Here is a 12409-nt window from a genome sequence, read left to right on the forward strand (position 1 = left end):
AATGAAATCAAACCCTAACACTGGCTTTACCATTACCGGTCCAATCTTGATTAAAAAAAAAAAATTATAGTATTGTGATAAAAGCACAATTCAGACCAATTCTAAGCATCCATAGCGCCCCACTCCATCCCTAGATACTAGAAATCATGTAAAGGTTTGTCTAAGTTTACATCAGATGAAAACTGCAAAAAGTTGCAGGAAAAATTCAATTATCAAAGGGAATAAGAAGACAGTTGCCACATTGCAACTAAATCCAGGGTCAACTAAAAGGGTCCTGGCTCTTTCTCTTAGGGTATAAACACATTGATACAAACTAAGTAAGGAGATAAATCTGTAATCTAAATCTGAGTTATTGTAAAATCTTCTAGAAAGCTACCTGGAACTAGAGACAGTACTGGAAAATAACCAGTTATCTGGGCCAAACGGAGCATAGCTGGACTAGCGCCAAAGACTTTAACCCTGACTGGTCTGTTTCTAAAGAGAAAGATATAAACTGGCCCTACCCTTTTGGGCCTTAAAAGATGAGCTCCTTGCACAGAGGGGCACCCAGGTGGTTTTCACTATTATTATACATAGGGTGTTACTGCTATTGGAATCCTATCTCCTAAATGCTCTTCCATCTCAGCCTCATCCATCATACTCCACTCCAGCTGTTGCCATACTTACCTCTGACAGTCCCCTGAATTTATCATGTCCTATCCGATGGCCCTGGCTTTGCAAATTCTATATCCCATGATCATCCCTCCCCCCATCGCATGCCTGGTCAGTCACCAAAAATCTTCCAAGCCAACTTTAGCTTCTTTAGGATTCACCCCAGACACCTTCTGGCACTACCTGGTCTCCTTTCTCTCTCCCTTGCACACCCTTTCCCTGGCCTCCTCAAGGCTTCTCTACCTCTTTTCATTACAGTACTTATCACATTCTGCCATAACTACTAATATTTTTTAAAATCACCATCCTACTGGAAGATTATGAATTCCTGGAGGGAAAGAACAGCTGTCTTCCTCTTTTCCCAGTACCGTAAGTATAGAGCACCCTCAAAAAATTCTGAATGAGTAAGGAAACAAAGGAAGCCATTTTACTTTAGTTCTCTACGTTCACGCGTATTAACTGGACCACTGGAAGGCTAAAATGGGTATATAATTTAGTGGGCCATGAGTATACTCTCTCAATGGAACAAGAAGCCTATTGGAAATAAGAATAGTACAGAGTGTAATAAGGTAAAGCTGCTATGAAAAGCTATGCAGTGCTTCAAGCATTTGTTTCACATCAAATAGCACATCTATTGCTTGGCACATAATCTCCACAACACAAAAGTATGTATAAATAATTCATTTCTCTTGGCCTTTACCTAAAGCTAAAGACATTATTATTATTATTATTATTATTATATTATTATTCATGTACAAAACTGGAGAGAGATTTACATTTGCTTATCATAACACCAAATCTCAAAGACGAGGATATAGCAGATCCATAAGAGATAGGAAGATGGTCTTCAATTTTTACTTGTAATTGTATCCCTCAGAATGTCCCATCATGGCCTAATTAATCTATTGGGCCAGTATTTTTTTAACAAGTTCTGTGAGCATGAATAAAGGTTGACAAAAAGTCAAGTAGTTGGTTTCTAAGGTTATTGTTCATTGCAAAGTATAAAAGTATCTTATTAAATCACACACAAACCCGCTTTGTCATTTTCCTTATTTCTACCTTCACTCCACATTACTAAAAGATATGGTCTAAAATTCTCAGAGTTCCCGTTGTGGTGCAGCAGAAATGAATCCCACTAACCATGAGGTTGTGGGTTCGATATCTGGCCTCACTCAGTGGGTTAAGGCTCCGGCGTTGCCATGACCTGTGGTACAGGTCGCAGATGCGGCTCGGATCCTGCGTTGCTGTGGCTGTGGGGTAGGCCAGCAGCTGTAGCTCAGATTAGACCCCTAGCCTGGGAACCTCCATATGCCACAGGTGCAGCCCTAAACAGACAAAAAGACAAAAATATATATATATATATATATTATACATAAAATAATAAAATAAATAAAATTCTTAGCTTGCATGCCCCTTCACATCGGTTCCAGTTTATTCTTTTAGTCTTATATCTAGTCACTTAATCCAATCCATCTATTTTATATGCTCATTTCACCATATTTCTGATACTCTGGGTTTTTTTTTATCCCTTCTTGTCTATGAACATACTATTCCTGCCTCATGATATGTCTTTTTATTTTTTCCTGTCCTTTTGAAATCTCATGTATCCTTCCAGACCTAGTTCAACTGGATTCTCCTCCATACACCTTACCCCTTCCCCACCTGCATCTTCTAACAACAGAATTAACTGCTCTCCATTTATAATTCCGAAGCACTCTGCACACACCTCTATCACATAACATGTATACCATCTTCTAAATACTAAGGACCAAGTATTTTTTGTTTATTTTTATAACACCTACACTTGGTACTTATAGTTGGCTGGCAATAGTTTTGTTGAACACAGAAGATTGAATAATTAATTGTAACTTACAAAAACAGGTCTAAAGTATCAAAAACAAGCACTGTTATTGATGACAATGATGATGATGATTTTATGGGAGCAGCTCCAATTCACCGAGTTACATGTCAGACTCTACGACAGGAGCTTATGTACATTTTCCCCTATTCTCATTTTACAGATTTTATAGACTCAGATAATGTAAGAAACTTCAAGACCACACAGAGATGAATGCTGAAGGTAGTATTCACCTTAAGGCCTATTTTGGTTCCAAAGTCCATGCTTACTCTCATATGATTTGTGTAATTTGGTCAGTGGTTACTATATTCCAGACATGATGCTAGGCATTTTTACAAACAGAGTTTTCCTCCTTGTAATTACCCTGTAGGATCAACAACCTTGGAAAGTAAATATCATCTCCATTTTATAGACGGGAAAGCTGAAGTCTCCCCAAAACTCAATTGACTACATCTCAAATAGGCTACAAACTATGCAAAGTACAGCAGTAGTTGGAGACATGAAAAATAAAATTTTTAAATCCAAAGAAATGTTAGAATGTCAAACAAAGTTTAACCAAGGTCAGCCTATTGAATCCATGTAAAGATCCATAATTAAAAAAAAAAAAAATCACCAAGAGGTTAAATATATTAGGATACTCTGTATTCTCTCAATTTAACAGCTAAGTGGGCTCCTCCCAACTTTCTAGTATCTCCGAAAGTGAAACTTTTTTCCTAATTTGGATAGTCTTCACTGTACATCTTACTCATTCCTGTACCTCTCCTTTTGGTGATGTGGTTGCTTCCCTCTTTTCTATCGAAATCTCTAACTTCTAATATCCTCCTTTTCCTTCATGCCTAGACTTCTCTCTTCCGTAGCATTATGTCCTTTATCAAATAATCAGGCATTATTTGTACTGTTTTATATCACGATACATTTTGTGCATTACAACTTTGCTTTCATAATTATGTCTTAACCAGTAAACATTATTGATATCATCTTATATCACTCTACACTATGTGCATCTATCTCAACTTTTATTTTATTTTTTCGTCTTTATCTTTTTGTCTTTTGGGGGCCGCACTCACAGCATATGGAGGTTCCCAGGCTAGAGATCTAATTGGAGCTACAGCTGCTGGCCTACCCCACAGCCACAGCAACGCAGGATCCGAGCCGAGTCTGTAACCTACACCACAGCTCAACTTTTATAACTGTATCTTAAGTATGGATCATTCCACAGTAAAGACACAGATACCTTATATTTGCATAACACAAAGAACATTCAGGGCCACTCTCCGATGTTTCCATGAACAATTCCTGGAAATAGGCAAAGACAGAACTTTCATTTCATGGATGAGGAAACAGACTTTAAAATAGCTAAGAGATTTGCTAAAAGTCATATAGGTAACTAAAGCAGAATTCGATAGCAGGGTGGGTCTTCTAACTTTCATATTCTTTCTACAATGGCCTTCTACCATGCACACTTATGGTGCCTGGATCTCTTCCTGACCTAAACCCTAGGCCCAAATATGTAACGTTTAATGAAAGTGAAAAGGTTGGGATGTTAAGTAATGATTGCCTAGGGTGGCAATGGAACCCCCTCTCTGCAACCAAGAATCCACACTGACAATTCTTTCCCTCCCTTTGGGGTAAAGAAGCCTCTCACCTCACTGCCAGGAGAGTCTCATCTATGATATCTGTCATCTATGGTATCTATCAATGACTAGGCTATGTGACATCCCATGGGAAACTGGATTTAAAGAAATCATATTACTAATAAGGTCATCAGATTCTTTGTTGAGGTGGAGTTTTTTGTTTGTTTGTTTTATAAGGATATTTTCTATTTCAAATCATATGCAGTTTGCCATTTTGGAAGCACTTTAAAATTGGGTCTATATTGTATTATATTTTACAAGCTGAAAAAGGAAAATTCTATTGCTCCCCTTAGGAATAAGCACTACATTGTTCCCAGGTGATTTATTTAACTTTCCAAGCCTCACCTCAGGGACAAAGTGGGTTATATTCAAGACTATGCAACTAAAGCCTAAAGTTACCAGTTTCATTTACATGAAAAAGAAAATTAGGGAGTTCCCTCATTGATCCTCCGCAGGCCCCAAGCAAGGCAAAAAAAAAAAAAAAAAAGAAAGAAAAAAGAAAAAAAGAAAAGAAAGAAAGAAAATTAAGAGACATTTCAAAGTTGTTGTTAAGCCTTCAAGACCTTATTTAAAGTAGGATTTGTGCTCAATGTTATAAAATTCACTAATGATTTTTTTTCTTTTTTGCTTTTAAATAGGTTGTTACAGAGAAAGGTAAAGGCCTTATTCTATTCCTCATAAACCCATGCAATATTGGATTTGTTAGGAGAAAAAATAATTATTGAAGGCTTACTGTGGCTGAGACATTGTGCTAAGTGAAAATCATTGACCATATTATTTATTTTAATCCATATAACAAACATGTGGAGTATGTACAATTATCCCCTTTCTACTGGTAAAGAAGCTGATGTGAAACTATTTTAGTTTTGTAATTAAAAAAAAGAATGTATGAAATATTCCTTTATATTGCTGATCAAAAGGCACTGGGGAAAAAACAGGTCTCATCTGTTTGTACGACAGAGTCAAATACAACTCAAAAACTATCTTAGTTCTAGCTCTAGACTGTAATCATTCTACACTTCCACTCTCATTCATCTTACATCCATGTAACACAATTTACTCCATTTAACACAATTTACTCTTTCAATTGGAGATATCAAAATTAAAAATACTTAACAGAAACATTTAAAAGAAATCTTGCACCAAAACATAAATGGCCTACTGAATTTTGACTCAGAACTGGGTATGAATCCTCCAAGCTGAACCTCTGTGGGTTTTAGTTGCCTCATTTATAAAATCACGCTACAAATTCAGAAACTACGTAAGTTAAAATATGAAAATATGTGCAATATTATGTAATACATGTGAAAATACCACAAAATTCTAATTGCTATTGCTTTTATTTTTATGAATAAACTGACAAGGAAGTAAAGTCACATATAGGAAAGTAGGATGTGCTCTCTCTGGACCAGGAAATTCTCTTCTGGTGCTGCTAAGTATTCATTCTCGCTGATCTGAGCTGCTTTTGTAAGAAGGGAATTGTGCTCTTGCTAGCACAGGGAAATATCATCCTGCTTTTCTTTCTTTCTATCTCCCCGCCATGTCCACAGACGACCTTGGCTGCCTTACATTTTCATTAAAATGAGATCAGAGTCTAACATGGAGCCCCCAGAACTTTCATATCATGGCCTTCCCTCCTCAGACTAGCTATGCTGTCCTTAAGTAGCCAAATTCTCTCAAAGGCACACATGCCACTTCCCCAGCAACTGGCTAAGCCTGGCTAAGCTTGCCACCTGACCTCAAGTCCCATTTACTCAGCTTCACTACAACCAAATGATTAATGCAGAGTCATCAAACATACAAGCCCAGGTGTCTGCATTTTAAGCAATATAGCCACATAGACCCACAGAGAAAATTCCTTTGGGTATACTTTTAATTTAAGGGGTGAGATGGAATGAGAGTGGAACCTTTGCTTAACAATACAAAGTACTAGAGTCCTCCTGAAAGCCAACTGAAATTCAGTCAATATACCTTCTATAGGACAAATTTACTTCCCAAATTTTCCTTCTGCAGAATGTTTACACTGCAGACTTCTGCTGGTCTTTTCCAGTCTATTATTCCTCAGTAATGAAGCCAACCCCACGAATGCATCAATCGTTGATGCTAGGTGACTCAGTAAGAGAATTAGTACCCATGTACAAGGTCGGATACCTTATCCCAAGATGGTAGAGAAGAGTTCATTTTAATTTTTTTTTTTTTAATTTAAGATGTAGTAGGTTCCATGAATTCCTTTTGGTAAAGCTCAGTCATGATTAAATTAAAACTGCAAATCATGGAAACAAATGACAGGCTCACTAAGCTCTCCCTGAGCCACAATTATTTAACATTAGTGCACTGCATTTCTATACCTCTTAAAGCTGCCAGATGGAAAAAACAAAGTCCCCCAAACTGTGGCAAATGTGAGTCATAAATATATTACTAATCAGAATTGTCACATACATGGACATCATTGAACAGTCCTGCTGATAAAGGGAGAGTGCTACCCCCTTTGGCCCTAAAGAAATAATGGCTTTTTAAAGCTAAGTTTATAAATGTGTAAATATAGAGTACATAATGTTGCATCTCTGCCTAAATGTCTTCATAAAGTGTAAATGAATGCTGATTCTAACTAGGCATTTCGAATGCTAACCTATTTTACCATGTTCAGCTAATAGCTAGCAATTTTGCTTATACTTTTACCTTCTCATTACATAGCAATGATGATTATTTAGTAAAATACATGTTAAAAGGCCATGTACTGCATAGCACTTCTCCTGGGTTAGAAATAACCTCCTCCAATGCTTCTATAAATACAATTTGATTGCTGATATATGAAATCAAGTATAGCTGTGATAAGTATACCTTGGAGGCTAAAACAGACCCAATCTCAGATGGTTCTCCTTTGTGCTGGCCTGACCAAATACGGATCAGGGGTTGGGGACAAAAGATGGGAGAAGTCCAGAGCTTTAATGAATGTTAACTTTTCGTAAATCTTAAAGGGATTCAGACGGTTTGCTGATTTATGATGCTGGAAAGACGTAGGGCAGGTCTATTTTATAATTAGTAAAATAATATGGAACAAAGGGAGTTTGAAAAAGAAGTATAGAAGAGAAGGATGTAAAATGTGGCCTTGAGACACCACCCAGTCTACCCCTGGATATTCGACTGATAGAAACCTTTACAAGTCACCTGGGAGTTTTTCCTCTTAGATGTAGGATGGGTTAAAGGAGGTGAAGATTTGCAGTGACCCCAGGGTATTGTTTATTGTCTTCTAGGTATACAACATACCTCTAAAGTATTACAGTATAAATTTCTGAGTAGGGTGCTCTAGTCATAAACAGAATTATTTCAAATAAAATATGCCCCATCCCTACCCTGAGTACCGGTATTCGTAACCAGGTCCATGATAAGGTGCAGACAAGGATTTTTAATACCCAGAATGAGGTCTGCCTTAGGGTGGGGATTGGCTCCGCTGAAGGAAGACTTAGGGACATGTCCCTCCACCCCCATGTTGCTCAAATATGCCTGCTCACAGGGGCAAGGTTCCTGCTCTCCTCTTCTGTTGACTTCATGGGAAGTTGGCTGAGTCCCCAATTCTGCAGAGGGAATGCAGGCTGAGGGAAGTACTGCAAATGGGCCTTACCCTGGGTGCTTAAATAACAAGTGTGAAGGGAAATGGTGTGGACACTATCAATGGGAGGAGGCAGTGAACTGAATTGAGGAACACTGCTGATCCAGGAGCTTTTTCTTGCATCTCCAGTTCACAACCCCAACTCCCTGCACTGACAAAGACACTGCTTGGAAATCAAAATCCTTCCCAACACACAGACATACATACAGGCAGGCAAAAGCTCTGCCTCACTCACCTCAATGCCCTGACTTCCCACTAGCTCCTAAAACCACACACTGGCACATGTAGCCTGAGGTCAATAAGTCTGAGCCAGTACCTTCTTGCCACCGGGAATTAGGAAAGACCATGACCTAAAGTAGTATTTATGATATTGCGTTGTTTCCGATGGGTTTTCCTTTTATTTGGGGTTGCCCTGATGTGTCTGAGGAAGGCAGTGGAGGACATCTACATCTCTCTGGTCCCTGTTGGTACTCTCCAGTCCCCGCATCCTTCTGCAGTCTCCCGTAAGTGCATAGATATCAAAGCAGGGCTCTGTATCCTTGTTTTTTCAGCCAGGAACCAATGAGTTTGGGAACTCTGAAAGCCAGAGGGTGGTGGGGGTGGGGGGTTGCCAAGGCTTAAATTTCCTGGCCAGAGTTCTCAACCGCCAAGCCAGCTGAAAATCAACACCCATCTGCCTCTTCTTTCTCATCCCCACCCCTACTATGTTCCAGGACTCCATACAGATACAACCCGCGCGCACGCGCGCGCGCGCGCGCGCACACACACACACACACACACACACACACACACACCCTTGGGTTTAGATGGTTCTTAATTCCGAAGGCGGCAAACCCTCAGAGCTTAAAGGGTCTCTTGCCACCACTCCTCTCCCGTCCCACCCTGCTAGGCGACTTGCGAGTCTACACACAATAAAACCTATACATGCCAAAGACCACAACATAACCCGAACCCGCCGGTGACTCCAGCGCGCCCCATACCTGATATGCAGACGATGAAATTGGCTTGAAGAAGAAAAAGCACCTCCCAGACTATTTCCATCCTCTGATTCTCATTCCAAGTGCATCACTCGACGGGAAAACAGGGGGGGAAGGGGGAAGCCCCACACGGCACACACACATGCACACGGGCACACAGGCACACACCTCCTAAGCGAGCGCACACTTGCACTCCCACCCGACAGCCAGCCAGGAATAATCACCCCCAAGATCAATATCGCAGTTTGAATTGTTCCAGCAAATCTCCCTTCAGGCTCAACGGATGTGCGCCCCAGATGTGCTGACACATGTCCGATGCCTCGCTGCCCAGTAGTCTCCCCGCTCGGCGGTCTCTGCTCCTCGCACAAGCGGCGGAAACAGCACTAGCAGCGGCGGCGGCAGCCACCTGAAGCCACCAGCGCTGGGCTCTTCCTGCAAAAACGAGACCCCGATCCGCCTGGCGCCCCAAGAAGACATAGACGATAGCCCCCCGCCGGGCCGGCCGTGCCGCGCAGTTCCGGGCCCCTGGCCGTTCGCAGCTTGCTGGTTAAGCCCAGGCAGTCCGCGACGAGTTGCCCTCGAAGTCCGTCCCCCTTACCGGGGCATGATCAGAGGATGGCTGCTCCGCTCCGGGGCTGTTCTCCTCCTGCTTCCAGGGACCGGGGAGAGAAGCCGACACAGCATACAGAGAGACAAAAAGAGAGGCAGGGATTACTGCCCGAAACTGCCTGCCGCCAGCTGCCTCCGCCGACCCTCCCTGCACCCCAAGTCCACGCTGCCTTGGAGTCCGGCTGGGGCGGCGAGTACAGGCAGCTGAGCCCGAACAGTTGGGGAGCCGAGTATGCGGGAGCGCCGCGAGCTCGCGGGCTTCCCACGTCGCGCGCGCGCTTTCTGTTCCTTGCTATTTTCCTGGGCTCCCCAGAACCGCCAGTTGCCTCGCTTCCTCAGTCCGCAACTAGCACCGCCGCCGTCGCTGCCGCCGCGATTTTCCGCAATGCAACTGCAGGGGTCGTTATTTCCTCGCCTACAGATCCCGACGCTTCCCGATTCTGAAGGGAGGTGGAGGGCGGGTGGGGGAAGGGTAGAGTAAGAGGGAGTGGGGGATAGGCCAGGTGAGCGTCCTCGCTGCTGCCGGGAGCTGCACTGCCAACCCGGCCCCCGATGCCTGGGTGCGGAGGCAGGAGGACAGGGTGGGGAGAAGAGGCTTAAGGCGGCCATAAGGAGAGGGAGGGCTGGGCATCGGAGCTTCGGCCCAACGCGGCAGCCGCCTCGGCCCCAACGCCTGGCTCCAACTCCGCACTCCGCCCCGCCCCGGCTGCTTTTGTCACCCTCAAGGATTTGGGGAGTTTTTCTTCTCCTTAAAAAGAACTTCGCTCCCGCTGGTTAGGCTGAGAGACCTGTGCAGGACTCATCTTGAGAGTGCTAGGCTGCGCTCTCCCTCTGCTGTGGATTTTTTTTTTTTTTTTTTTTTTTTTTTTTTGCATAATTCACTCCCTCCTCTCTCTCCCTCTCTCGCTCTCTCTCTCTCTAGTCCCTTCCTGCCCCCTCCTCCTTCTCGCTTTCCGCTCCAGTGCCAGAACACTACTTACCCCAGAGTTCTCTTTGCAGGTTCCCTGACCAGGTACTGCAAGTCCCTCACCTCCCTCCTCCCAAAACAGAGAAAAACCGTCTTTCCAAGACCGGATGTGAGCAGTGGCCGCTGCCAACTGCTCCTCTTCCTAGCTCCAGAAAGATCCAGGACTATTGGAAACCCGGACCTTAGAGGAAGAGGCTTCCCTTCTTTCGCTTATTCTGTTTATCTTTTGGGAAGCGCAAGGGTTTTGGAGGGTTTTGCTGGGCTCCAGAACACTCTGCCAGCAACACTCAGCAGCTTCCACAGATTTCCCCACCAACCCCGCGCGCCCGCGCATCCTCCCAGAACGCGGCTCCTCAAGGCCCCAGGGGAAGGTGGGGGCGGCGTGAGATCCAGCCACCAACCCACCCAGGCGCAGTCGGACGCCAGAGCCGCTGGTCCACAGAAGGTCTTGCTGCAGCTGGGGAAGGACTTGCTCCCGGTCAATCGCTTGTAATGCCGACGCAAGGGAATCATTAGGAAACACTGCGCTGGGACTGTTTCGCGAAGAGGGCTGACAGCGAGAGAAGAAAGGGGAAAAAAAAAAAATCGCAGATTTGTATTGCCTCTACGGCTGCAGGACCCTTCTGAGGAAACACCAGACTTAGCTCTTGGGGAAGGGAAATCCCTGGAAAGATATTGGATTTCTCGGCGCGCTTGTTTGGAGATTTTGCAGAAGCGCGGATGGACACATAACAAAGACAAACATACATACCCCGCAGGGAATGTTTTGCACTTTTTTAATCTTTGGTCTTTAGAAGCCATTTCAGTGTGAGGCTCGGTATAACCACATGGATAAATGGAGAGGGCGAAGGAGAAGGGAAACACATGGGAACCTTCATCTGCACAGTCAAGTTAGTGAGTCTTTCTGGCTACGTGGAGCCAAAGGAGTTATACTGCAGCGTTCCCAGGATTCTTGGACTGACTCCAGCTGCTCAGGAGTCTGGCGTGTCTTTTTGCAGAGTGGCTGTTGGGAGCAGGGTGGGGGCCGGTGGCAGAGAAAGTGAACAGAGCGAATAGCGTGAGCTTTGGAGGCCACCGCTGCTAGTTCTGCTGCCTTCAGGAATTCGTAAAAAGAACCACAGGAGGACTTGCCTACTCTTTTAAGATCGAGGTTTGACTGAGCCTCTCTCAGAGATCTATTCCCTGAGATGAAGGCCGAGGACTCCAGGTGGTCAGCATATTAAAAAAATCTAGGCCCAGATAAAGCAAGTCCAGGATTCTTATGCTGAGAGTTTGGGAGGCTCAGCGGGAAAGACAGAGACTTCAAATTATTAAAAGAATCTTAGATAGTGAGAATCAGTCCTTTTGGGAAACATACTGGGGGGAGGGGTGTCCCCATGCCTTGAAAGTTCACGGCCCAAAAGGGATTTTTGAAGGAAAAGAAAAAAAAAAAAAAAAAAAAAAAGAAGCAGTTTGCCAGAGAGGAACAGATTCTACGCTAGAGAGCGCTTGAAACCATGGATAGTGAACCTTCTCTCTGCACTTGCGAGTGAAATGTGATTGCTAACGGGAGAGCTCTCTCTGGAAGCATAGTGCCTGATTTTTTTATATCACGACTCATTTATTTACTAATGAATTATGCAAATATTAACTGAGTGCCATATATGTGTCAAACACTGTGGCAAGACGCTGGAGCTTTGTCACTGAAAATCTGTAATCCTTGTTTTGAAAAAGCTTATAGATCATATTCCCCTCTACATTTTGCCTTAAAATCCAATATCAATAAAATAATACACTTATTTTTCTTTTCATCCTGTACACTCACCTCACTCTGAGTATTTAATCTGTTCTCTGCCACTAAATCCTTTCCATTAAAAAACAAAACATTACACCTGAAACTAATACAACGTTGTAAGTCAACTATACTGCAATAAATTTTAAAAGACAGTTGAAAATAAAACGCAAAAATAAACAAAAACATCAAATCATATGATAGTATTTAAGTAAAAATAATGGCATGTATTAATTGTTTGCCACGTGCCAGGTAAATCTAAATCCCTTCCATGAATAATCTTATCATCCATATAAAAGAAATGTTATTACTTACATTTTGCAGATGATAAT

At 43.0% G+C, this 12409-nt stretch overlaps 2 protein-coding genes across 4 annotated transcripts in view; both read right to left on the bottom strand.

The window, feature by feature from the left end:
• The window catches only part of CA10 (carbonic anhydrase 10), a 640214-nt gene extending 630063 nt beyond the window's left edge, over positions 1–10151 (bottom strand). For 2 of the 3 annotated variants that reach the window (XM_021067239.2, XM_084984889.1), the window contains exon 1: positions 8734–10151. In XM_021067239.2, coding sequence (XP_020922898.1) covers positions 8734–8794 — 61 coding nt within the window. In that variant the 5' untranslated portion in view covers positions 8795–10151. The remainder of the gene's footprint in view (positions 1–8733) is intronic. The other variant, XM_084984890.1, reaches the window with a different exon arrangement.
• LOC146398163 (uncharacterized) lies at positions 9007–10852 on the bottom strand. Its single transcript, XM_084984891.1, has 3 exons — positions 10712–10852; positions 9329–9376; positions 9007–9162 (listed from the first exon to the last, which is right to left on the bottom strand). Exons 1-3 carry the CDS (start codon positions 10817–10819, stop codon positions 9007–9009), a joined length of 312 nt encoding a protein of 103 aa, XP_084841017.1. The 5' UTR covers positions 10820–10852.
• Positions 10853–12409: the final 1557 nt, after the last annotated feature.

This window comes from Sus scrofa, chromosome 12, assembly GCF_054392235.1.
Source record: "Sus scrofa isolate SSC_HxYL_T2T_F1_AM1 chromosome 12, Sscrofa_HxYL_maternal_Yorkshire_Landrace_v2.0, whole genome shotgun sequence".
NCBI lineage: Eukaryota > Metazoa > Chordata > Mammalia > Artiodactyla > Suidae > Sus > Sus scrofa.

Coding starts and splice junctions, on each gene's coding strand:
- LOC146398163 (XM_084984891.1), bottom strand. CDS start 10,819: ATGATTCCCTTGCGTCGGCATTACAAGCGATTGACCGGGAGCAAGTCC. Junction 9,377..10,711: donor TGGCGTCCGACTGCGCCTGG/GTGGGTTGGTGG, acceptor CCCTGGAAGCAG/GAGGAGAACAGCCCCGGAGC. Junction 9,163..9,328: donor CATCCTCTGATCATGCCCCG/GTAAGGGGGACG, acceptor TCGTTTTTGCAG/GAAGAGCCCAGCGCTGGTGG.